Source organism: Manis pentadactyla, chromosome 4, assembly GCF_030020395.1.
Source record: "Manis pentadactyla isolate mManPen7 chromosome 4, mManPen7.hap1, whole genome shotgun sequence".
NCBI classification, from domain to species: domain Eukaryota; kingdom Metazoa; phylum Chordata; class Mammalia; order Pholidota; family Manidae; genus Manis; species Manis pentadactyla.
In genome coordinates this window covers 135,553,176-135,579,260 of record NC_080022.1, presented here as the reverse complement: position 1 = coordinate 135,579,260, position 26,085 = coordinate 135,553,176, and the positions used below count along the sequence as shown (strand labels likewise).

Below are 26,085 nucleotides of genomic sequence, written 5' to 3'. Positions count from 1 at the left end.
GAGAGGAAAGACCTAGTGAGTACATAGGCCTGGCTGCTTAAGTCTGAGTCTCTGTCTTTTCCCATCCAGGTTTTGCTTCTCTCAATGAGAGATATGAACGTTGCCAAGCTAACTTCAGTTGATGTGCCACTATTCAATGCCATTGTGCAAGATCTATTCCCCAGCACTGAGCTGCCTGTCATTGACTATGGCAAGGTATTTGTTCCTTAATATTTAATACTGACTTCATATGAATGTGGATCCAAACAGCACACCTGGCCTGCAGGCCTCATTCTGCCGTTCACTAGCTGTGACTTTTGGCAGGACAGTCAGACTCTCTTTGGGCTACCTTATCTGGAATGTATAGGAACAACTACTCAAACATTGTACTCATTCTCCACAACTCCCTGCCCACCTGACTCACCAGTTTATAGACTTCCACTCATCAGTTCATTGACATCATTGAGACCTATGACCCACTGGCCTTTTTACTTTCCCTACACCCATCAGCCCTCTCCTGCCTCTACTTCTCTGCTCATTCAGGGAGTTTTGAGGGAAGACTGCTAAGAGCTGTTTGATGTGTGGGAGCAGTGGAATGGAAGGAGTGGGAGAAGGAATTTAGAAAGTATTTTCTTCTCTGGTAGCATGGTAGTTTTGATACCCTGAATGATCCTTTCATTTTGAAACTGCTAAAATGCTGGATAAAAGTAGAAAAATACATCCTTGTAAATGCATTTTTAAGCTGGCAAGAAGAAAAGAATTCTGGGACGGGAAGGGAGATTAAAAGCAGGGAGATAAGTGAATGTGAAAGCTGGCTTTCTCTCTGAAAATTTTTGTCAAATTTAAGGCTCTGAGGATAGTAGATAAAGCAGCCCACGTTTGGAGGTACAATAGACAACCTAGTCCTGTATAAATCTTAGTCTGCAAAAGGAAAACACCATCAGTAAATGGGAAAATAGGAAACCCACCACTGAGAAGGGTCCTTACAGTAAAGAAACTTGCTTGTCTTAAACTCTGATGATGGGAAGAGGGGGCAAAATCTCTTTTGAGATTTCCTAACCACAAGCCAACCATCACATGCTCTATAGTCATAATTTACTTTACTGTGTAATTGCCCCAAATCTCAAACTTAGAACTTAATTTTAAGTAGTTCCAGGTTGTTAGTGCCTCCTCCAGGTGACTGGCAGAAGCAAATGCAAATTATTCATGGGAGAATGAAACTTCAGCTTAAGCCACAAAGAATTCATATTAAAGTCCAAGAAATGAGCAGCACCTGGTCAAAAATCACAAAACACACAAGGAAACAAGATGTCATGAACAGAAAGCTGAAGAACAACAGCAGCATCAGATCCACAAAGACTTCAGATATTGAAAATAATCAGCACAGACTTGAAAAATAACTAAATTTGATATGTTTAAATAAATAAAAGAGAAGCTTGAAACTATGATCCATGAAGAAAAGACTTCTAAACAAAATGGATTTGAAAAAAAACAATAAAATTAATATAAATAAAAAATATCAGAGTTGAAGATAACAACAACAAAGACCTAAATGTGAGACCTGAAACCATAAAATTCCTAAAACAAAACATAGGCAGTGAACATTCAGACACTGGCCTTAGCAATTTTTTTCTGGATACATCTCCTGAGGAAAGGGAAACAAAAGCAAAAATAAACAAGTGGGACTACATTAAACTAAAAAGCTTCTGCACAGTGAAGGAAACCATCAACAAAACAAAAAGGCAACCTACAGAATAGGAGAAAATATTTGCAAATGATATATCTGGAAAAGGGTTGAAATCCAGAATATGCAAAGAACCCATAAAACTCAACACTGAAAAAACAAATCATCCAATTTAAAAATGGACAGAGGAACTGAATAAACACTTCCCCAAAGAAGCCAACAGACACATGAAAAGATGCTCAGCATCACTAATCATCAGGAAAATGCAAATCAAAACCACAATGAGATATCACCTCATACTGGTTAAAATGGCTAGTATCAAAAAGACAAGAAATGACAAGTATTGGTGAGGATGTAGAGAAAAGGGAACGCCTGTTGGTAGGAATGTAAACTGGTGCAGCCACTATGGAAACCAGTATGGTGTTTCCTCAAAAAATAAAAAATAGCAATAACATATGACCCAGTACCTCCACTTCTTGGTATTTACCTGAAGAAAACAAAATCACTAATTTGAAAAGACATATGCACCCCTATGTTTATTGCAGCATTATTTACAATAGCCAAGATATGGACTCAAAGTGTCCATCAATAGATGAATGGCTAAAGAAGATGTAGTGTATATACCCAATGGAATATTATTCAGCCATACAAAAGAATGAAAACTTGCCATTTGTGACAGCATGGATGGTCCTAGAGTGCATTAAGCTAAGTGAAATAAGTCAGACAAAGAAAGACAAATACCATATGATTTCACTTATACGAGGAATCTAAAAACCAAAACAAATGGACAAATAACCCAGAAACAGACTAAAAAAATACAGAGAACAAAGGTGTTTGACAGAAGCAGGTGTGTGTATGTAAGAATGGGTAAAATAGGTGAAGGGGATTAAGAGGTATAAATTTCCAGTAAAACAAAACAAAAAGTACACAAACAAAAAACCCCACAACAACTCAATAGAGAGAGAAGACTACCAGGTAAAGGAGGTGGGTTAAACCAATTTTGTTTTCTTCTGAAAATCTATTACAACTACTCTAGAGAGATACCCAAAAGGATGGGGAGAATGTAAGAGGAGATAACAAAAACTTTTTAGACATAGGAAACAAATGAAATTGTGACTTACTTAGCAAACCTGAGAGGGCTGGACATAGAGGATGGGATGTACTCTAAGATGCAGGCACGTACCAAGAAAGAGGAAAATAGAGGGCATAGGATGACGGTTGTGCACCAAAGAGAGAAGACGGTCCAATTTGGAGCAAATCTGAAGGCTTGAGGGGGACTTCTTTAAGAAGAAGAAATTGATACCTGATGTGAATAAACATTTTGAGAGGTTTAATCAACTGGCAGCATTTGGAGTTGAATTAGAGATAAGTATATTAAAATTTTTTTAAATCAATTGGGATATAGAAGATTTGACCAACACAATCTAGACTTTTTTAGCCATCAATAGCAATTGCATTCAATAATTAAAGAATAACCATTTTTTCAAGCTCATAGAATATTTAGGAAAATTGACCATATAAAGGCCATAAATCTGCCTCAAAAATTTCAAAAGAATTTATTTAGAACACATTCTCTGATCACAATGGTAACTCTACTCATGTCATATAAACTAGACTTTATGGCAAGAAGAATATTAAAGGCAAAGAGGGACATTTAAAAATGATAAAAGGATGTGCAGGAAGATGTAACAATTCTAAATTTGCATGTACTTAATAATATAGCTACAAAATGTATAAAATTGGCAGAACTAAAAGGAGAAATAGATAAATCCACAACCCTAGTGAGAAATCTCAACATTCTTCTCTCAGAAACTGAAAATACAAGCAGACCAAAATAAGGACACAGAACTGAATGCTTTCCAGATTTCACCTGATACATTTAGAACATTGTATGCAACAAATTGCAGACATACATTCTTCTCAAGTACACACAGAACATTTACCAAAATTGACCATCTGTTGGGTCATTAAGTCCCATAAATTTCAAATGATTGAAATTATATGGAGGATGGTCTCTAACCACAATAGAATTAAACTAGAAATCAATAACAAAATATATTTAGAAAAGCCCAAATATTTGAAATTAGGCAATACAATTCTAAATAAATCATGGGTCAAAGAAGAAACTGGAGTCTATTTTAACCTGAATAAATAGAAAATGCAACATATTAAACTTATGGCATGATGCTAGACATGCACATTTGCAAACATACTAATAAAGCTCATTCTCAGAAGGAAGGAAATAGTAGTGGTGAGGCTTCCTGGCAGTGTTTGAGAGATACAAGTAAAGATATTGTATCTATTTGAAATTTGTTTACACTGGCTGTGTGTTTTAAAATGTCACACTCTTCTGGGACTGATCTATATGGTTATGGTTCTGAAAGCTTTACTTTTTAACTTGGGCAGTGATTTGTTTAATGTCATGCTGTCTTATCAGACTATGAGCTCTGCAGCTGAATGAAACTCTACTTTGTTCTCAGCACCCAGCACACTGGCATATTCTGTAGAGGCTTAATAAATATTTGTTGAATAATAGAAAAAAATCTGTAGAGCTGCATGTCAGACATTGTGTTTTATGTTGACTCTCTTATCTAATACAACAACTTTACAAGGAAAGTAGCACCCATTCCTCCTATTTAACAGATAAGGAAACTGAGACTTAGACAAGTAACTTATTCAGGTTCACATAGCTGAAAGCTGGGGACTCAGGCTGGCTGACTCCAGAACTCAATCTCTTAACTCTGCAATTGGCCAGCTTCCCAGGGAATGAAATCCCAAGATACAGAGGGCCCTGGTGCCATTTTTAACACTTTGGACGTCAACCTCCAGGCACGGGGAGCTTTTGAAAGTCCTTTGCAGGCTCCATGCATTGCCTTTCACTTCGTGTATTTTCCCTTCCTCTCAGCTTCAGGAGACCATTGAGCAGGAGATTCGAGAAATGGGCCTGCAGACCACACCATTCACGCTCACCAAGGTCATCCAGTTGTATGAAACCAAGAACTCCCGCCACTCCACCATGATCGTGGGCTGCTCGGGCAGCGGCAAGACTGCCTTGTGGCGAATTCTTCAGTCCTCCTTGTCTTCCCTGTGCCGTGCTGGAGACCCCAACTTCAACATTGTCAGAGTACGGAGTTGGACAGGGAAGCAGCGGGCAGAGACTTGAGTAGCAGAAGGCAGCAGAGGTTGGGAGCAAGAAAGCAGTGACAGGGAGGGCAGTGCCTGGGAGAGGCCTGGGGGACAGGAGAGAGACAAGCAGCAAATACAAATACCTGGAAATAAAGGGAGGCGGAAATAAATGGAGGTGTTGGGATTTGTGTGGGCCAGCAGCTCAAACCCCTTCCTGTGTCATTTTTAGGAGTTCCCTTTGAACCCTAAGGCACTGTCCCTAGGGGAGCTGTATGGGGAATACAACCTCAATACCAATGAGTGGACAGATGGCGTCCTGTCCAGCATCATGCGGACGGCATGTGCAGGTACCCAAAGGATCATGGGGAGGGGCGAGCAGATGTCTGAACCTCCTGAGGGGTGGAGGGGCAATCTGGGGATGGAAAACCCAAATTTGGGGAAAAATGCTGAGATAAAAGGAGGTGTCTGCTTGCATCTCCGAGGGGGTGAGTGTGGAGGGAGGGCTAGGTGAGAAAGCACTGGTTTCCTTATCACTCATCTCCTACCAAGATGAAAAGCCAGATGAGAAGTGGATCCTTTTTGATGGCCCTGTGGACACACTGTGGATTGAGAGCATGAACTCCGTCATGGACGATAACAAAGTGTTGACCCTCATCAACGGAGAGCGGATTGCGATGCCTGAGCAGGTGCGGGGGTGTGCTGACTCCCGGGTCTCTGTAGTGGAAACTGGAGGGCAGGAGGCAGGGCCGAGGGGAAGGGCAGGGGAATCTGGAGGGAGGAGGAGGTCTTACAGGCGAGAGCTGAGCAGGAGGATGCCCAGATTCTGGGAACCCAGAGACTGAAGAAAAACATGCCTTGTCTGCTGTGGATGGTGACAGTTGTGTAAAAGAACTCTGCGTACTAGGAAGCCCTGTGTAGACTGAGGCGGCCCTCCTCAGCCTCGTTTCTACAGACACAGGCGGGACAATCTGCTCTTGTGTGCCCAGGGTTGTAAATTCGTGGGCTGTAAAGTCCACCCTTTCCCACCCATTCAGATAATGCATGTGAGAGTGATTTTCCATAAGGATAACTTTCAGTAATCTCTAATTTATTTTAAAAAGCAAATCATTTGTAAACCTTAGGTCTTTGTCTTTATTCATCCTGCCACATTTGGTTCTTGATAGAGACACCTTGGGGCATCGGAGTTCTGGGTGTTCTTATTACTGATGGGGGCAGGGTGGAGGGAAAGATGAGGTCCTAACTCTGTGTATTGTAGGTGTCTCTCCTGTTCGAAGTGGAAAACTTGGCAGTGGCCTCTCCAGCCACCGTTTCTCGCTGTGGGATGGTCTACACAGATTACACTGACCTGGGCTGGAAGCCCTATGTTCAGTCATGGTTGGAGAAGAGGCCAAAGGTATGAAGGGAATCAAGGAGAGGGAAGGTAACCCATGTGGCCTGCGGGACACAAGAACGAATAAACAGCCCCTTCTTATTCCACTACAGGCTGAGGCAGAGCCCCTAAAACGCATGTTTGAAAAGTTCATCAACAAGATGCTGACCTTCAAGAAGGACAACTGCAGCGAGCTGGTGCCCCTGCCCGAATACAGTGGGATCATTGCCCTCTGCAAGCTGTACTCAGCTCTGGCCACGCTGGAGAATGGGGTGAATGGGGGCTGGAGGGGGGCCAGACAAGAAGGGCTCATGACCTGCCAGGGACAACTGCAGGGGAACAGTGTGTCTGAGACACAGTCTGAACACCAGGCCCGGGTGGGTCCAGGGGAGGCCTCACCAGCCATGGAGGCAGTGAGGGCGCACATGTGTGTGTGTGCATACAAGGGGGAAGGCTGGACTAAGGACTTGTGGTTGGTCACAGCACATGCTGGAATCTCACTGTCATTTCCTACCCGTATTTTAGGAGCTAAGATAGTTCATTTGGTTCTTCATTTCTCCATCCTTTCAAAAAAATAAATATGAACTCCTGGTATATGCATGGCCTTGGGATACCATTTCTGCGGGAATGAACTCCCAGCCTAATCTGATGAGGGTTTTGAGAAATTTTCAGATTAATTGCTATTTAAGAAAAATTTTGTTCAGTTTAGAATTATGGAGTAAGGACCAAAACTGGGTATTTTTCTGAGATTAAATCACTGCCTAGAAATGGTTCAAATTGTTTTTAAAGACATTGCCAGACAACAAGCTGTTAATCTAAAGTTATATAACAATTAAGATTTATAACGATATCTGTCATTCATAGTACAGTTCATGTAGATTAAAACTGTGCAGATGACTTGCACAGTAACCAATGGGAACAGCCCTGGTGGCAGCCGGGTGCTGGGGAGGACTGGCCAGGCAGGGTGCAAGCAGCGCGGGAGAACACTGAAGAACGGAGCAAAGAGAGGAGGGCCTTCTAGATGCAGAGAGGAGCCTTTGTAAAAATACAGAGACGTGGGAGTTGGGCCCAGCTGCGCTGGGCGGGGTGGTGGGGTGGTGTTTGCGTGCACACCCTCTTCAGGATAGCAAAGAGCCCAGGAGGAGGATGGTGAGATATGTTTTGTGTTAGGGCGATCCGGATAGACAGACCAAGGATTCTGGATGGAATATGATAGACAAGGGAGTCTCAACACAATTCCCAACCTCTTAAGAATTGAGGATTGTTGTGAGACTGAGTCCAGTGTTCTGGATTGGACAGCATCTTGTATCTCACACTATCTGTAGCTGCAGGTATCTTAGCTTAGAACCTCTCCTCAGGAGCTCCCTGTTCCTAGGCCTGTGGCTGTTTCATGGAGGAGGTTAGAGATCACATGAGTGAGTTATCTGTGTGACGGCCACCTTCCCCAAGGCCGCCCAGCCTGGTCTGCACAGCCCCCTGTGCACCACACACCCTCTAAAGGAACAGCACCTGCCATACACCCTCTGGGTTGGGGGTGGAGAGCATGAGCTCTAAATATGCTGTTTCTGCTATTAAGTTGGTACCTTTTAAAATCTAATTTTTAACTACACAAGTAACAGTTGAATCTAGTTTCCTTTCTAAAAATTAAAAATTTTCATGTACTGCTGAAATCCTTTTTTGATCACTTCTCTCCTTTCAATCCTGGTCTACTTCCCGCCTCTGCCAAGTAATTACTGTAGTATGTCTGTATGTGTTCATCACAGACCTTTTCTCTAAATACATATTTACACACAAGCCCATAAGTATTCATAGAAAATGTGGTATTTAAAAAATGTGTCATGCTTTATATCACATCTGCAATATGCTTACTATATCAGCAATATGTTTTTGAGTTCTATAATGCTACATGCAGATTAATTTCTTTGCTTAACTGCTGTATGCTATTCCAGGGTAGAACCCTGTATTTTATTTTCCCATTCCTCTGCTGGTGGACGTTTAGGTCATCTCTAATTTTTTTTCAGTTACAACAAAGTCATTATGAATGTCCCTGGACCTGTCTCCTCTGAAGAACGCCCTGGGTGTTTCTTCAGAGTAGACATGGCCTGGCTGGATCATGCTGCGTCTTTATAACACAGCAGAGAAGAAACTCAGGGCAACTGATGAGCTACGGGAAGTTCCAGGTTTATCTAAATGTTTTAGGTTTAGGCTTATCTACAGCCATGTGGTTTTCCAAACAGACCCAAGAAGGGAGGAAAACTAAGCCTTAGTGCTTAGTGATGACCTGCCAAAACAGGTTCCTCCATCTCTTACAGTTTAAGATATTCGCCTTTTCCTTCCACCCAGGTGAACCCTGCTGATGGTGAAAATCATACGGTGATGGTAGAGTTGACATTTGTGTTCAGCATGATCTGGTCTGTGTGTGCCTCTGTGGATGAGGAGGGCCGCAAGAAGATCGACAGTTACCTCCGAGAGATTGAGGGCTCCTTTCCTAAAAAGGTCAGGGCACTGAAACCCAGCTGTCCTATTTTCCCAGAAGCCATCAGTCTCCCTGATGCAGAGACTCTGATTGAGTTTCAACCTGCTAACCCAGCCCTTTCTTCCACCCAGTGGTCTGTGAGCACTTTTTGGGCACTGGGGAGAGTTAAAGGAAGGCTTTGATAACCTCACACACATTCTCTCCTTAGAACACAGTGTATGAATATTTTGTGGACCCCAAGATACGGAACTGGGTATCATTTGAGGAAAAGCTCCCAAAGAGTTGGCGCTACCCTCCAAAGTGAGAGCCGGGCCCAGGGGGCGGGTCTGGCTCGGGGCTGCGGTTGGTGGGAGATGGTGACAGAGCTGGGGCCAAGAAGCCAAGGTGAGCTGCAGAGAGAGCGTCCATCCCCAGACAGAGATAACCTCTTGAATATGGAAGCGGGATCTTCAAGGGTCTTTAAGGAGAATGCCTTTCTCCAGGCCACGCAGAAAGCATTTGGTGGTTAGACAGTGGTGATGCCTGAGGAGGATGAGCACTGGGAGGCGGAGTGAAGGGAGAGCTGGGCCAGACTGGGCCAGTGATCCTTGAGACACAGTTCCCTTCCCCTCCAGCTCCCCCTTCTATAAGATCATGGTGCCCACTGTCGACACTGTTCGCTATAACTACCTGGTGAGCGCCCTGGTGGCCAGCCAGAACCCCATCCTGCTGGCGGGTCCCGTGGGGACTGGGAAGACCTCCATCGCCCAGAGCGTTCTGCAGTCCTTGCCCTCCAACCAGTGGTCGGTGCTCACTGTCAACATGTCCGCGCAGGTGTGTTGTGGGACTGGGGCCAGGCCGCAGCTCCTACGCTCTCCCTCCCTTCTGCTGTCCTGGGATCCAAGTGCCTGATTGACACAACTCTCTAACTTTGTGTTTCTCTTGGGGGACCTGAGCACTCATTCTGTACCCTTTTCACCAGACCACATCCAATAATGTGCAAAGCATCATAGAGAGCCGGGTGGAGAAGCGAACCAAGGGTGTCTATGTGCCGTTTGGGGGCAAAAGCATGATCACCTTCATGGATGATCTAAACATGCCAGCTAAGGACGCATTTGGGTCCCAGTCACCCCTGGAGCTGATTCGCCTCTGGATTGACTATGGCTTCTGGTACGATCGTGCGAAACAGACCGTCAAGTACATCCGAGTAAGCATCCTGAGACTCCACTCTTCAGGCCTCTGTTCCCTGTCACGATCGGCTCAGTCCCTGCTGCATGGGGACCCCAGGAAAGGATCCTGTGACTTTCTCAGGACACAGACATCTGGCTCCTAAGTTAACAATTCCTGTTAACTCTCCTCTTTGGCCCTGCCTTCCACTCTGTGACCAAAAGATCCTGTCTTCCTTTCCCAGGCCTCTTACTCCACATGGCTCACATGCCAACCCTGATGCCGCCTGCACGGTCTCCGTGCCCCCAGCCACACTCCCCTGTCCAGGCCACTCTGCCAACCGCCATTTCAGCAACTGCCTCCATGGCATCAGATCTCTGCTCCTCACCTCCGATGCAGGTGTCTCCCCTCGGTCCTCACCCTCCTCCCACAGTGTTCTGAGCACCCTGTTTGTTTCTTTTTCCTGAATCAATGGGCAAAAGCCACTCCAGCCTGATTTCTGGGGTGCCCATCTATCTGGCTCTCAGGCTCAAACACTTACCTAATAATCAATATATGCATATGTTTCTGAGAAAGAACACACACACACACACACACACACACACACACACACACACCACAGATATAGATATACATTAAAAAGAAGAACAAAAGAAGTTTAGAAGACAGAACCAAATATTTTTTTACCTTATCTCTATTTTCTCATTTGGGTACATGAATTATATTGATGAAATAAATACAAATACGTTACTTTAATAATTCTACAAAAAGTGTCCCTAATACCTTCCTTCTCTTCCCCTTCCCCTGCCCCCATCACTCCATGTTTCTTCCTGCTCACTCTGCCCCCATTTGTCCCTCTGTTTGCTCTCCCCCTTCTGGCTCCCAGAGACTCTCTGCCCACCAGTCTTTCTCGTCGTTGTCTCCTAGGACGTGTTTCTGATGGCTGCCATGGGCCCTCCTGGGGGTGGACGGACTGTCATCCCCCCAAGGCTGCAGAGTCGCTTCAACGTCATCAACATGACCTTCCCAACAGTGAGGGCCTAATGGGGGCTGGTGGGGGTGCCACAGAAGGCCAGCTGTCCGTGTCCCCGAGAATGAGGAGGCAGATCAAGGAGGGGGCTGAGGGAGCTGAGTGGGGTCGCATGCAGGGAGCTGTAATATACGGAGGGGCTGCAGGATGAAAGTGTAGCTTGCTGGCTCTGGAGTGGGCACAGAATGCAGTGGGGCCCAGAAAGACTAAGGAAGGCAGATCCTACAAAGCTGAGAGCTGAGAGCGTCGCCAGGATTAGGGTGAGGCAAGCGAGGCACTCAAGGGCGCCAAAAAAACCTTAGTAATGAAGAGGTACCACATTTTAATGCAATATTTTTAAGAAGTTAACTGCAGAAATTCATGATCCAAAAACACCAAAACTTTAAATAAATTCAAGATCAGTATACAGTGCCTCACTGAGCCATATTAGAGCCTGAGACAAAAGGAAAAATCACAAATACCGATCCCATCTTCATTTAAAATGCTGGTATTTGTTCACCATGAGTATTTTGCATTAAGTTTTATTTCACATATTGCATTACAATATTATTTATCTTGATTTCTGAGGTCTTTTTTGGTGCTTCTTTAAGTTGTGTCACTCACCTCGCCCCAGTCCCAGTCCTGGCTGGAAGGCCAGGAACCTGGAAAAGTGAGTCTGAGGCCCGTTTCTAGGAGTCCCAGATCATCCGCATATTTGGCACCATGATCAATCAGAAGCTTCAGGACTTCGAGGAGGAGGTGAAGCCCATTGGGAATGTGGTGACCAAGGCCACCTGGGACATGTACAACACCGTGGTGCAGCGCTTCCTGCCCACACCCGCCAAGATCCACTACCTCTTCAACCTCCGGGACATCTCCAAGGTGAAACGCCACCTGACCTGGCCCCGTTTGCCCAGCACAGCCTTCTTGGAGGCATTCTTTTCTCCTCACTGTAAGCCCTGGTGTTCAATAGCATCTCACACTCTCCAAATCCCCCCCATTCTAGAATGCTGCTTTCTCTGGTCTTATCTCTAAAACTTCTGGAGGGACCATCTCCCCTCCCTCCATCTTACAGCCAGGCCTTTTCTCTAGGTGTTCCAGGGCATGCTTCGAGCCAACAGGGACTTCCACGACACCAAGTCTAGCATCACACGACTCTGGATCCATGAGTGTTTCAGGTGAGAAGCCTGTGCCCCGCCAGGTCCAGGCTCGTCAGGTTGCTCCAAGCCCCGCCTCCACCCCTGCCTGCTGCTCCATCCCTGGGGCCATTCTTCTCTTTGTTCCCAGATCTCACCCTAACTCCCTCCCAACAGAGTCTTCGCTGACCGACTGGTGGATACAGCAGACATGGAAGCCTTCGTGGGCATCATAAATGACAAACTCGGCTCTTTCTTTGATCTCACATTTCATAATCTTTGTCCGAACAAACGTTCCCCTATCTTTGGTGAGCTGGGAGTGTGGCTGCTGTAGACTGAAGATGTGGAGATGGGTTGGAAGGAGAGTTGGGCATGGAGTCCTGAGGCTGAGGGCCCTTTGGGGAAGTCCAGGGAGGACCAGGCGTTTGAACTCTGGCCCCCTCTTCCCACGGCCCAGGGGACTTCCTGAGGGAGCCCAAGGTGTATGAAGACCTCACTGATCTGGCAGTGCTGAAGGCAGCTATGGAGACAGCTCTCAATGAGTACAACCTGTCACCTACTGTTGTGCCAATGCAGCTGGTACTCTTCCGAGAGGCTGTTGAACACAGTGAGCACGTCCTACTTCCATCCCCATCCCCAAAATCCCAGTTATGGGATATTCCCAAGGAAATAGGGATCTCTTCCTAGGTTTCTCCCAAGTGAAGTCTTGGAAGTTGGCTTCCCAGATGCCTTTGTAGCAATGACTGGGCTTTTTCTTGATGGTGATGCTTAATGGACATGGTGAAGGTTAAAGTTGAATTGCTAGCAGGGCTCCAGGCACTGTTCTGTTCCCATACTTCTCAGCCCTTCAGTTGCAGGCATCCCAATCCCTAGCTCAGGGCCTGGAGGTCCCCTGAGGTTGCTCAGACAACTCATCACCCTCACCCCCCATCCCCCAGTCATACGGATTGTGCGGGTCATTGGGCAGCCTCGGGGCAACATACTCTTGGTGGGCATCGGGGGCAGCGGGCGCCAGAGTCTGGCCCGATTGGCCTCATCCATCTGCGAGTACGTCACCTTCCAGATTGAGGTCACCAAACATTATCGGAAGCAGGAGTTCCGAGAAGGTAGGCTGGGTCCGAAAGCGGGAAGGTTTGGGGCTAGGAGTGAAAGTTCAGATGCCTGACCTCCTGTGTGATAAGAGAGAGGAGAGAAGGAAGCCAGAGAGTGAGATGTGCCGGGCTCGCGTGGGGTGGAGGGCGGTGTTGTGTACATGCTGCAGGTGGGGAAGGGTTTCTGAATCTCAGAAGAGTAATATGGGATGGGATGGTGAATCTGAAGAGTCTGCCTGTCCCCTCTTCCTCCTTCCCTCATCTGGCCCAGATATCAAGCGTCTGTACCACCAGGCTGGGGTAGAGCTCAAGGCCACGTCCTTCCTTTTCGTGGACACTCAAATTGCTGACGAATCATTCCTAGAGGATATTAACAACATCCTCAGCTCGGGCGAGGTCCCCAATCTCTACACGACTGATGAATTTGAAGAGGTCCGATCCCTTCCACACCCTCTACCAGTTGGTTCTTGGGCCTTCCCAACTAACCCCTGAAGAGGCAGGACCCCAGAATATGCCCCTCTCTATCCATGAGGTAGACGAGCTCTTTCTCATCAGCTGTCTTCCCTCAAAGGCCCCTATAGGACAGAGCTGCTTTAAGACCCCCACTGGTCAGGCTAGCCTCACCTGCTGTGCCCTCCGGTTCTGCCACTGAAACTGCAGCTCCCTGACCCCTGTGGCTTCCGTGCAGATCCAGACGCAAATCATAGACCAGGCCCGCTCGGAGCCCGTGCCCCAGTCCTCTGACAGTCTCTTTGCCTACCTCATCGAGCGCGTGCGCAACCACCTGCACATCGTTCTCTGCCTCAGCCCCGTGGGCGACCCCTTCAGGTGACTCCTGGCATAGCCTTGTCCCTCCCTCCCCCTTACAGCCCTGCACATTCCCGGTCCTCTGCTGCGTGCTTGCCTTCTCTGCAAGAGCACCGTTCTCTCCCGCCCTGCATGCTCCAGCTCCTTTCTGTAGACCTTGCTTTCTTTCAGGAAGTTCCTGCTTACATAGGAGTTGTTCACTCCCTTTGAGTATGAAGATTGTTTGGGTTGGTCCTTTTTTGGCAGGGGTGGTTTTTTTTTTTTTAATGTTTAATTGTGGTATTAAAAATTTCACAGAACATAAAATTTACCGTTGTAACCATTTTTAAGTGTACAGCTCACTAGTGTTAAACAGATTCACATTATTGCGCAACAGGTCTCTAGGATTTTCTCATCTTGCAAAATTGAAACTCTATACCCTTTGACTACTCCCCATTTCCTCCACCACCCAGCCCCTGGCAACCACCATTCTACTTTGTTTCTATGAGTGACTACTTTAGATGTTGCATATAAATGGAATCATAGTTTTTGTCTTTTTGCGACTGGCTTATTTCACTTAGCATAATGTTCTCAAGGTTCATCTGGGGTGTAGCATGTATCAGAAATTCCCTGTTTTTTTAGGCTGGATAAGATCCCACTGCATGTATGTACTTTTTGTTCATCCATTCTTGGTATGATTTTTAAGGGTAACAGAAGGTGTGAGGAAGACAAAGAACTTGTGCGGAGAGGCCATTTGGGTCACAATTTTGTTTTTTTTAATATTATGGTATATGGTGTATTTACCATGTACCAGGTGCTGTGCTAAGCATTTTACATGTGTTAACTTACTGAATCCACTAACAACCCTAGTTAGTATGTTTTGTTATTCCCACTTTAGAAATAAGGAAACTGACATCCTAAAGGTTAGCTCACTTGTGCAGGATCCACACCTAGGCATGGAACCAGGTCTTTCTGACCCCAGAACCTGCTCCTGAATACTACCCTGAAATAGCTCTCAGGGGAGCAAAATCTGGACAAGGAAATACAGGAACACGAGGAGGGGCACTTAGTTTCCTGGAAAGCAGATGGACCTGTGATGAAGCCAATAGCTGGAGGCCGAGTCTTCAAATGGACTTAACTGCCTCTCCACACCCTCCCCAGGAACTGGATCCGCCAGTACCCAGCCTTGGTGAACTGCACAACCATCAACTGGTTCTCAGAGTGGCCCCGCGAGGCACTGCTCGAGGTGGCTGAGAAGTCCATTGAGGGCCTGGACCTGGGACCTCATGACAATGTGAGCCCTCCTCCCCGTCTCCTGGCTCACTCCCAGCTCCCTCCTTTTATGCTCTCCATCTGACTTTACTCTCTGTCTGACTTCCTGTATCCTGTGGTCTCAGATCCACAGGAAAGTGGCCCAGATCTTTGTCACCATGCACTGGTCAGTGGCTCAGTATTCCCAGAAGATGCTGTTGGAACTGCGAAGATACAACTATGTCACACCCACCAACTACCTGGAACTCGTGTCTGGCTATAAGAAGTATGAAGAAGAATAGAAGACATGGAGGGCCGGGGAACTTGGTGTCTTCAAGGGCAATTGGTGAAATATCCAGGAGCTGGTCACCTGGGTGCTGATGTGGAATGGCAGAGATACAAAGGGCCTTAATTCTGTTCAGGAAGTTGATAAAAGAGAGATGGGGTTTCTAGGGGGAGTGGCCATCTCTGAGACTTCCTCCTCCCCTCCCTCTCTGTCCTTATTTTCTGGAATGATGTTTCTTTTCCCAGCCATAATACAGCTGTGTCATTGCCATAAATACCCATAATATACATACTAAGGCCTGTCCCCTCCTCTCTGCCTTTAATGTCTTGTAGGCTTTCCACCATTCCCAAGAATTATATATTCATTTATTAAGTTGTATCAAGTGTCTTTTTGTGTGCACAACACAGTAATAGTTTGCTGTGAAGAATATAAGAAAAATGTAAAGAAAAAACCCCCATTTATTGGATTCAATATTTTAATCAAGGTGAAGAAAAACCCATTTGAATTACTAATGATCATCAACATTCATTCATTCATTTAACACATATATTTTGAGCACCTACTATGTGCCAGGCACTATTCTAGAGACTTGCAATCTACCAGTTAATAAAGTCCTTGCCTTCCCTGGGTACGTAAGGGAAGTACAAAGGGAATATGTTTGGGCTGTACAATGTTGAAAACTTTTTGAGTGTGTTGCCAACATTTAAAACTCAGAAACCTTAGAAAAATCCAGATTTCCAGCTTCTCTTTAAAAATCAGCAATTGTGGCAACACTGAGCCCACATTCATTCCCACATGGGGAAAACAGGTTGGAGATGAGGGATGGCCACCCCCTTGGGACAGCTTTGTGTTTTCTGGTTCACTGCAGCCCCCCTGCCTGCTGCACAGTGGGAAAGTGGAAGATTCTCAAGTAGGAGAGTGGTGTGAGGAAAACAGTATCTAGCAAGCTGGTGAAACAGCGGGGTGTAGAGTAAACCAGAGCCAAGAGAGTCTGGAGGCAGGAAGACCAGTCGGGAAGCTGTTAGTGGTGGTCCAGGCAGGAGATGATAAAACCCTGGCGGTGGCAGAAAGGAAGGCAAGGGTCCAAGCCACTTTGGGAAGGGACGTCAAGTGGGGCGCCCCCCAGCCCTCCAGCACCACATCCTTCTCTGTCCCCAGGTTGCTGGGGGAGAAGCGGCAGGAGCTGCTGGACCAGGCCAACAAGCTGCGGACAGGACTGTTTAAGATTGATGAAACTCGGGAAAAGGTGGAAGTGATGTCGCTGGAGTTGGAGGATGCCAAGAAAAAGGTGGCTGAGTTCCAGAAACAGTGTGAGGAGTACTTGGTCATCATCGTGCAACAGAAGCGGGAAGCGGATGAGCAGCAGAAGGTGGCACCCCCCACCCGGTCCTGCCTCTCATGCCCCTCTGCTATCAGCACCCACTGGGCAGAGAGGCTTCCCAGGCTCCATCAGTTACTATGTCAGGATATGCACGTTCCACTCTGCAACTTTCCTTTAGCTTTACCTTTTACTGTTACCACCAACACTGGTGTCCCAAACTTTGCCCAAGGTGAAGATGAAACCTTTATTCTCTTTTCATCCCCTAGGCCGTCACAGCCAATAGTGAGAAGATTGCCGTTGAGGAAGTCAAGTGCCAGGCCCTGGCTGACAATGCCCAGAAGGATCTAGAAGAGGCATTGCCAGCCCTGGAAGAGGCCATGCGGGTATTGGGACAGGAAGGCCCAGGGATGGAAATGGAGCCAGCCTTCTTTGTTGTCAAAGTCCCTGGGGAAGTGGGAAGAAGAGGGGGTGCCTCAGCTGGGTGCTGTCTCCAGGAAGGACCTATCTTGCTGCCTGAGTTGGCCCTGGCCCTGCTCTTTTTCTCAGGCCCTGGAGTCTCTGAACAAGAAGGATATAGGCGAGATCAAGTCTTACGGACGGCCCCCCGCCCAAGTGGAGATAGTGATGCAGGCGGTCATGATTCTTCGAGGCAATGAGCCCACTTGGACAGAGGCTAAGAGGCAGCTAGGTAATCTAGATAATTAACCTTCGTTATTGTTTATTAATCGTCTGCTGTGCATCAGGCACTTGGAGAAACACATGAAGGAGGCATTGTACCAACCCTCAGGAGCATATAGAGCCTAATAGGAAAGAGAAGACATAAATATCAGTTAAGATTCTTTGGTTGTAAGTACCAGAAAATGACTCTATCTTAATTTAAGCAAAAAGAAAAGAAAGAGGTGGGGGGTTGTCATAAAGATATAAGAATTTATCTCAGAATCCAAGGGCAGGAATGCGTTTGTCCTTTTGGGACAAGAATCAGAAAATGGAAAACAAGAATCTTTCTGTTTTGCATTTGTGTTTTTATCTGCTTTGAGTTCCTTTGGTTGAATATAGCCTGCCAGCCATAGTTTCATGAGCCCTGTCCTAGAAGAAAGTGCAGAGAATGATACAGAAAGAATAATGTGTGAGTTGGCTCAGCTGAGAGTATTGGAAGTAAGTGATGGAAGATGAGGCTAGGAGGACTGGAGGGGCCTGGGGGCTTGGAGGTTTCAGATGGGGGAGCAAGGTCAGCAGAAGGAACTCAGGATGAGGTCAGGTGTCTGGCCTTGGGAACCGAGCTGAGCCGCTTAAGCAGTAGAGGTGAGGCGAGGACAAGGAGAGTGGGTCAGGGCCCGCTGGCTGAGGCCCCCAGTTTTCATCCCACAGGGGAACAGAACTTCATCAAGTCACTGATCCATTTTGATAAAGACAATATCTCAGATAAGGTTCTGAAGAAGATTGGGGCCTACTGCGCCCAGCCTGACTTCCAGCCTGACATCATTGGCCGTGTCTCACTTGCTGCCAAGTCCCTTTGCATGTGGGTTCGGGCCATGGAGGTAAGTGGGCTGGGGCGGGGTGGGGAGCAGTGCAGTGGGGTGGGTAGCTGTGCTGTGGGGTGGGGAGCAGGGAGGCAGGCCTGGGAAGAGAGCGAGGCTGGGGAGTGGAAGATTCAGGGGATCTTCCTGCAGGTTCCTTCCTGCTCTGCGGGGTGGCTTGCTGGCGGGTGAGCGAGTAGGTGTGCAGCCCTGCAGCCTGGCTGTGTCTCCGCAGCTGTACGGGCGGCTGTACCGGGTGGTGGAGCCCAAGCGGGCCCGAATGAACACTGCCTTGGCCCAGCTTCAGGAGAAGCAAGCGGCGCTGGCTGAGGCCCAGGAGAAGCTGCGGGAGGTGAGCCTCTTGCTGTCTCTTCCACAGTGGCCCTTCTCCCTGATTTCCAGGGTGCCTAACTGCTGTTTACTGCTCCCCATCTAATTCTACTCCCTGCTCCCTTACAGTTGCGTCTGCTTCCCACTCTCTGCCCTGGGAAAGCTAAGGCCACTGCAGAGGGTTACAAGGCACAGAGGGCGCGGCCCCCAGGGGCCCTTCCTGAGGCTGACCTGGGAGCTGGCGCCTCAGTCGTGGCCTTTGGAGATGGGCCCTGAGCTACAGTAACTGATGAAATTGGTGTGACAAATCAGCCTTTGTGTCATTTTGGGAGGGCGGGGTAAAGCAAGGGTGGGCGCATGGCAGCTGTGGACCCAGCAGAATGTGAGGGCGTGTGGGGGCACGGGGTCCTCCAGGAGGCAGCAGGCTAGACAACCCAGAAGCTGAAATGCGGCAGAATGTAAAACGCTATTATCAAGAATTCAAAATTCTTTGGGCCTATCAGTTAATTTTTCTATTGTTGATTCAATAGGTAATACATTGACATGCTGTGACATTCAAAAGGTACAAAAGAGTATTTGGTAAGAAGTGTCTCTCCTATCTTCTGTTCTCTAGCCACCAGCTCTGCTCCCTTGAAAGTAACCAATATTACAAATTCTTGGTTACCCATCCAGAGGGGTTCTCTGCTCATATAAGCAAATTTTCTTTTTTCACATTTCTATGTTATACACACTGTTCTGCACCTTCCTGTCTATTTACCTATATATATTGAAGAGTGTCCCATATTATACATAAAGAGTTTCTGCTTTCTTTTTACATTGCGTGATATTCCAGTGGGTGGCCGTACCATCATTTATTTAACCATTTCTCTTTTTGATGGACATATTCACTGTTTCCAATTTTGTTTATCTTCTCTAGTCCTCAAACTTTGTTGGTGCAATCTTTAACTATATGGAAGTTTTAAATTTTTATATAACTGAAGCTGTTCACACCATCTCAAAATGTTTTAACAGAAACCCACTATGGAGAACACCAGGTCCAACCTCCTCCTATCAGATGAGGATCCCAGGCTTTAGAGAGATCAAATGGCTTTCTAGTTACTGACAGAACCACATTTCCTGACACCATCGCCACCATGGTTCATCACTGTCTTTTCCTGTGGCATCGTTACTGTCAGAAGTGCAGCTGCTCTGGAGGTCTCTTCTGCTTCCGCCTGTGCAGAGTCACCCAGGCTAGGCGAGTGGGCTTCTGTCTGCACAGGCTCCTCCACTGCCACTGAAACCTCCCACTTTCTCAGGGAACCTTCACTCTTTTATTCTCTCTTTTTTGAGAGTGAATAATCAGAGGTGTGACAATCCATTTGGCAAGATTTCTCACCCCAAGGAATCATATCCTGGGCCAAATAATGAGAGACAGTTCCCTTCACATGTGAAAAATGGGACCTCGGGGGTCAGCCACCAACAACGTCATTCACTGGACAAACATTTATGTAACACCCAGTGTGGGGTCCCTTGAGAACCCCTAATTGGTAAGAGTAAGTAGACAGCGAACCAAAATTTCTCCCTTGTTACTAAAGAGGCTGTGCAGTGAGTGTAAGAGCCAAATGTCCCTTTTAATAGAACCTCAGAACCAGGCCCACCTATCCAGCTGCTTGCAGATAGAACGGTGCTGATGCTGGGCTCCACCCCAGGCCAACTAAGCTTGAATCTCCAGCAAAGACTGGAAATCAGCATTTTTGAGAGCTTCCCTGTGAGAAGCAGTCAGTGTTGGGAAAGCCTGTACACGGCACCAGGGTGCAGAGGCCTGGGAAGAGGCCCAGAGCCCAACTATACTGCATAGCAATTCAAATCCTGAGAAAATAGTTTTAGCCATTACTTACTTGCTTGGAACCCTGGAAACCTATTTTCCCTAGGCCTGATTCTGACATACAGCAAGCTTAGAAATTGCCCCAGAAGGCTCTGAAATGGGTCAGAATAGATTCTTAATCTACTTCAAGGCAATTGTATACCTCAGGTTGAAATCACTTTCTTTCTTATTTCCCATTCCAAATTATATCTGGTCACATTGTTCCACACAGTTGTGCAGTGAGACTGACAGGATTAAAATGCTACAATAATAACAATACACAGACAGTCCACAAATTTGAGTGTAAACCCAAGGGGGGAGAATTAAATATCAAAGATTAAATCCCTGTGTAAACTAAAGTTCACATAAATTAAAATGTGAAATCAAATTATTTTGCTTTTATGAGTTAAAAATCTAGACGCCCTTCTAGATTCTTAAGTTAAAGTCCCCAAACCACAGAAACAGCCACTCCACCTTGACAAGGTAAAAATAAAAGCACAGCTAACAAGGCTGGGAGGTAGATATAGGGGTGTGTGTGGGTGATGGAAATATTGGACAATGCTTTATAGAAAAAATAAAACAAGGTTTTAATATGTTATTTAAAGCTATAAAGGTAACCAGGAGAAGAACTAAAACTACTAAAAATATAGAGAAAGGGATGGTGGTATGGAGGCAGAGGGAATTAAATCTCATTTATTATAGCGTAGAGTCAGTAGAAATAGTTTAAAATTGATAAACCCAGAAATAGTCTAGGATATGCAGTAATTGTATGTGTGGAGAATGTTTAAGATCAGGTCACATTGTCCACCTTGGCTCAAGAAGTGAACTGGGTGAATGGAGAGCAGGGTTGGGAGAACTTTTCATGCCCTTATGCCTTTTGAATTTTTAAGTTACTTATTCACAAAATTAACAAAATTATAATAAAAAAGAAAGAGCTGTGCCATGATTCAGTGGTGAACAAGGCCCTGCCTTCACAATGCTTATATTTTCTTTATTACTGATGGACTCTGTGTACAGACTCCGTCTAGAAAGTTCCACAAGAAACTGGTGCTAGTGGTTCCCTCTTGGACAGGGCATGGGGGCTGGGCCCAAAGACACATCTCTCACTGTATACACTTTTGTTCCTTTTGAATGTTGATTTGTGCTTCAAAAAAGATATAAATGGGAAAAATTATTTTAAAAAAAGAAGACAAAGATGTTGTTAGGTGTGATAATGGTGCTATGACTATGTATGAACCCTTATTTTTTTCTAGAGCTTCACTGTGGAGTATTTAGGCTTGAAATTTCATGAGTCTGTAATTTAAGATACTTTGGCAAAAAACAAGCAGACAAAATAAATATGGCAAAATGTTAAAAACTGTTAAATCTATGTAACGGACATATAGGTATTCACTATATTATTATTTTTCCTAGGATTGAAATTTTTCATAATGATTTTTGAGTTGAAAAGATTAAAATTGCAAAAATTTAAAAACTAAACATTATATACATATATATATATTTAAAAGTTGCATAAGCATATTCAGAGATACGGAGGTAACTACAAAAAGAAATAAAAAGAGAAATGGTTAAAATAAATTTGCTGTGAAAGAATGGGACTTGAAATGGAAAAGGTGGGCTAGAGGACTACTCTTTTCATCATAACCCCTTTTATATTATTTGGGTTTTTAACCTTGCGCATATATTTCACGTATGAAAAAAAGAGTAAGGACAACACCGCATGAAAAACAAATAATGGAATGTGGAGCCATCAAGTGGGCTGGCTGCCTCCCGGTAGACAAATCTCCACAGGAAGCCAACCCGTAATCAGAGTGTTGCTGATGAGCAAGGACTCAGAGCAGGTGGCGGCCACGTGAACCTGATGCCAGGTGTTCCACAGCAAAGACTGGGAAGGCTGGCCTCCTTTGGGGTTAAACCCAACCCACATGTGCAGGGTCAGGGTGCCCCTCTCCCTCTAGGCTCCCAGCCTGTGTTTCATCTGAGTGCCCAGCTGAACAAGCCCCTCCTGGGGCTTCTTTCTCAAGAGGTTAATGCCTTCTAACAGATTACTAATAAGGCTTGACCTATAAGCCATCCTGTTATTCAAAGGTGACATCTTAAACTTCCACTTTGCTTTAAAGACTATTTCTTGGAGACCCCATTTCCAAGATCTTGGATATCAGCCTCCCTTGTTGGGCCAGGTACTGCTTGCCTCCTGTGTTAGGCATCGTGCTACAATCCACATTTATGCTTACAACAACCCGGATGAGGCTCACTCAGTAAAGCAGGGAAGGATGTGAAGAGTCTTTGCACTCAGGCAGGCTGCCTCTCCCCTTGGGGAGCAGCAGGAGAGGAAACCATCAGAGTACTGTGTGCACACTATGTGCCAGGCATCAAGTGCAATGCCAGACCCACATTCCTCATGATGATAAGGACAGTGACCCAGTATGTACCCAGGCACAATTACTGTTCACCAGCCAGGCACACATACAGGGTCCTGAAAGAGGCTCGTTCAGTCCTCTAGTTTACAGCTGAGTGATACATCCCAACCTCAGCAGAGCCTGCAGGGTGGTGAGGAGCTGAAGGAGGCTTCCCTGCTAGGTGAATCTCTTCCCAGGCCCCCATCCCTGCTGTGGGACCTTGGACTTGGGCCTTCTTCTTGGATAGACTCCCTCTTCCTCCCTCCAACAGCTCCTGGGTTTATTTCTAGCTTTTTCTTCCTCTCTCAAGGTCTGACCTCTGGCATGGAGTGGCAGTCATTTTTGTGCTATCTGATCCTATCTTGCCAATGTGTCTTGGGTGGTATATTATGTTATAAGAGGCCTGCCTCATATCCAGCCTCAAGTTTCATTACCAAGTAGTTTCCAGGCTCAAGGAGAGTGGTGGAGTGAAGGGAAAGAAAAGTCATCTTATCACACATATTTTATCTTGTTTCCTTCTTACAACAACTCTGTAGGGTAAGTGTTATTATTCTTATTTTGCACAAGAGGAAACTGAGGCTCAGAGAGATCAATTTACCCAAGTTCCTACGGCCACAAGATGGCAGACTGGTGATTTGAACCCAGAGCGATCTGGCCTCAAGTCCTGTGTTTGATCCCTGTACGCTGATCCCTCCCAGGTGGCCGACAAGCTGGAGATGCTGAAGAAACAGTACGATGAGAAGCTGGCACAGAAGGAGGAGCTTCGTAAGAAGTCCGAGGAGATGGAGCTAAAGCTGGAGCGAGCCGGACTACTGGTGACTGGCCTGGCTGGTGAGAAGGCCCGATGGGAGGAGACAGCGAAGGTGAGGTCAGCTGCACCACCTGCCTCTTCTTCCTCCCTGCCCACTGGTTCCAAGAACTCCCATCCCCTTTCGACTGAGGGGATAGTCAGGGAAAATGGGGACACTTGGGTGTAGAGACATCCAAGAATGGGGAGTTGGAGTTCTTCCTCTCCTACTGCTCACATTTGGTGAGAAGAGTGGAAGGAAAGGCTCACTGTGCCATTAGGGATCTGCTTCTGTGGCCAGGAAGGCCTGAAAGGCACACACGAGCCTGCCGGCCAGATGGAAACAGCCAAGGGGCCCCTGGTCTCATTCAGGGAGCTCCAGGCCCATGATGGGGTTAGGCCTTATCATCAGAATGTAAACAGAACTGCTCTTAAAGATGGGGGACTCAAAAGTAATTAGAACCAGGTCAGAGTTCTCAGGGAACAAAGAGAGAAGGAAGTCTCTTTCATCTAGACAGTGTCCGGAGGAGGGTGCCTTCAAAGCATTCCTAGGGTCTCCCAGTGCTGGGGCCCCAGGCAGGCTGACACCTACCCCGCTGTCCTCCAGGGCCTGGAGGAGGATCTGGGCTACCTGGTGGGCGACTGTCTCCTGGCAGCTGCCTTCCTGTCCTACCTGGGACCCTTTCTGACCAACTACCGGGATGAGATGGTCAACCAGATCTGGATCAGGAAGGTGAGGTGGGAGGGCTCAGGTGTGATGAATGGGCTCCCGCGCTCAAGACCCGGGTCTTTGGGAGTAACAAGTGGCATTGCAGAGGGGCAGGAGTGCTCGGCACGGATCTCCAGGCTGAAGTCTGGGGCTCTTCCCCACCCAGATCTGGGAGCTCCAGGTTCCTTGCTCACCTCGCTTCACCTTCGATAGCTTCCTGTCCAATCCTACCAAAGTTCGGGACTGGAATATCCAAGGGTTGCCCTCGGATGCCTTCTCCACTGAGAATGGCATCATCGTCACCCGTGGCAACAGGTAGGGATGTTGCTGGGAGCGTGAGGTGGAGGGAGGGCAGAGCCTGCCTGCTGACCGGCTTTCTCCTTCAGGTGGGCGCTGATGATTGATCCTCAGGCACAGGCCCTGAAGTGGATCAAAAACATGGAAGGAAGTCAGGTATAAGGCTAGGGGGCTGGTTTTGTCTTAGAATCCCTCCCCAAGCCCGAAGTCCTACCCTTGGGTCATTATTTCCCCTTTGAATCCCTCAGTGTTTCTTCCGTCTTTTCCTCTTGCTCTCCAGGGCCTCCAAATCATTGACCTGCAGATGAGCGATTACCTTCGCATCTTAGAGAAGGCCATCCAGTTCGGATACCCAGTGCTGCTCCAGAACGTGCAGGAACATCTGGACCCCACACTCAACCCCGTGCTCAACAAATCTGTAGCTCGGATTGGTCAGGGCCCAAGCTTATTGTGGGGTTGGACTATGGGAAGAATTCTAGAGACCAGGCCAAGTAGACCCTAGGGAAGAAAGGGCCGGCTCTTCAGCTGTGTCCTCTACTTATCTGTGCCTCCATTCAGATGGCCCTGTGGGGGCCGAGTCACTACCACTGGATATGGGGGGATGGGTCAGCGCATGCCTGGTCACATGGGCTCTTTGCACTTGACCCCCCTGTGGGTATAGGTGGTCGGCTGCTGATGCGCATCGGAGATAAGGAGGTGGAATACAATACCGATTTCCGTTTCTACATCACCACCAAGCTCTCCAACCCCCACTACAGCCCAGAGACCTCAGCCAAAACCACCATTGTCAACTTTGCTGTCAAAGAACAGGTGGGTAGGGGCTAACGCCTGACCTGAACTAGGGTGAAGTAGGAAGGGCTGTAGGGTTCAGCAGGACCGAGAAAAAGGCTACCACTGTGTTAGGCAGCTGGGGATGAGGGGCTTGGGAGGTGAAAAAGAGTGATAAAGGTGAAGGTCACTGGAGTGAGATTCTCACTGTGAGTCTTGGCGCTCCAGGGCCTGGAGGCCCAACTGCTGGGCATCGTGGTCCGGAAGGAGCGGCCTGAGCTGGAGGAGCAGAAGGATTCACTCGTCATCAATATTGCTGCTGGCAAGAAGAAGCTCAAAGAGCTGGAGGACGAGATCCTCCAGTGAGACCCTGCCTCCACCCGCGCGCCTCCCTCTGGTCTGCGTGCGGGCACAGCTAGCGTCCCAGGGAGCTGATGAGGAGCCCAGGGCTCCTAACCCCTCCCTCCGTGTGCCTCTTGGCTTCCCTCCAGGCTGCTGAACGAAGCCACAGGCTCTCTGCTTGATGACGTGCAGCTGGTGAGCACACTGCAGACCTCCAAGGTGACCGCCGCCGAGGTGACCGAGCAGCTGGAGACCAGTGAAATCACAGAGCTCAACACTGACTTGGCCCGAGAGGTGAGCTCCTGCCCCTCCAGCCCAGCCCCCACCAGCCATGGAGATGCTGCTCCGGTTGTGTTGGCTTGAGCCCCGGGCCCCCTGAGCCCCCGGTCCCCTGAGCCCCTGCCCAAGTCTCCGTGGCCCTGACTCTGCCGCC

General features: G+C 47.1%; 1 protein-coding gene across 2 annotated transcripts in view; it reads left to right on the top strand.

Annotated features, from left to right (window-relative positions):
* The window catches only part of DNAH2 (dynein axonemal heavy chain 2), a 94,536-nt gene that overhangs the window by 51,508 nt on the left and 16,943 nt on the right, over nucleotides 1-26,085 (top strand). For both annotated transcript variants that reach the window (XR_008997173.1, XM_036896153.2), the window contains exons 42-74: nucleotides 70-195; nucleotides 4,569-4,787; nucleotides 5,019-5,136; nucleotides 5,339-5,475; nucleotides 6,045-6,182; nucleotides 6,272-6,430; nucleotides 8,502-8,654; nucleotides 8,843-8,934; nucleotides 9,249-9,447; nucleotides 9,596-9,820; nucleotides 10,708-10,812; nucleotides 11,483-11,671; nucleotides 11,882-11,967; nucleotides 12,103-12,233; nucleotides 12,383-12,532; nucleotides 12,864-13,031; nucleotides 13,288-13,448; nucleotides 13,705-13,844; nucleotides 14,964-15,096; nucleotides 15,200-15,339; nucleotides 16,498-16,708; nucleotides 16,927-17,043; nucleotides 17,207-17,348; nucleotides 18,029-18,198; nucleotides 18,413-18,529; nucleotides 23,448-23,612; nucleotides 24,144-24,269; nucleotides 24,412-24,560; nucleotides 24,632-24,698; nucleotides 24,823-24,973; nucleotides 25,204-25,352; nucleotides 25,539-25,672; nucleotides 25,802-25,946. Coding sequence is in view for 1 of the 2 variants with exons in the window: in XM_036896153.2 (XP_036752048.2) it covers nucleotides 70-195; nucleotides 4,569-4,787; nucleotides 5,019-5,136; nucleotides 5,339-5,475; nucleotides 6,045-6,182; nucleotides 6,272-6,430; nucleotides 8,502-8,654; nucleotides 8,843-8,934; nucleotides 9,249-9,447; nucleotides 9,596-9,820; nucleotides 10,708-10,812; nucleotides 11,483-11,671; nucleotides 11,882-11,967; nucleotides 12,103-12,233; nucleotides 12,383-12,532; nucleotides 12,864-13,031; nucleotides 13,288-13,448; nucleotides 13,705-13,844; nucleotides 14,964-15,096; nucleotides 15,200-15,339; nucleotides 16,498-16,708; nucleotides 16,927-17,043; nucleotides 17,207-17,348; nucleotides 18,029-18,198; nucleotides 18,413-18,529; nucleotides 23,448-23,612; nucleotides 24,144-24,269; nucleotides 24,412-24,560; nucleotides 24,632-24,698; nucleotides 24,823-24,973; nucleotides 25,204-25,352; nucleotides 25,539-25,672; nucleotides 25,802-25,946 (4,812 nt within the window). In the remaining variant the exon portion in view is untranslated. The remainder of the gene's footprint in view (nucleotides 1-69; nucleotides 196-4,568; nucleotides 4,788-5,018; nucleotides 5,137-5,338; nucleotides 5,476-6,044; nucleotides 6,183-6,271; nucleotides 6,431-8,501; nucleotides 8,655-8,842; nucleotides 8,935-9,248; nucleotides 9,448-9,595; nucleotides 9,821-10,707; nucleotides 10,813-11,482; nucleotides 11,672-11,881; nucleotides 11,968-12,102; nucleotides 12,234-12,382; nucleotides 12,533-12,863; nucleotides 13,032-13,287; nucleotides 13,449-13,704; nucleotides 13,845-14,963; nucleotides 15,097-15,199; nucleotides 15,340-16,497; nucleotides 16,709-16,926; nucleotides 17,044-17,206; nucleotides 17,349-18,028; nucleotides 18,199-18,412; nucleotides 18,530-23,447; nucleotides 23,613-24,143; nucleotides 24,270-24,411; nucleotides 24,561-24,631; nucleotides 24,699-24,822; nucleotides 24,974-25,203; nucleotides 25,353-25,538; nucleotides 25,673-25,801; nucleotides 25,947-26,085) is intronic.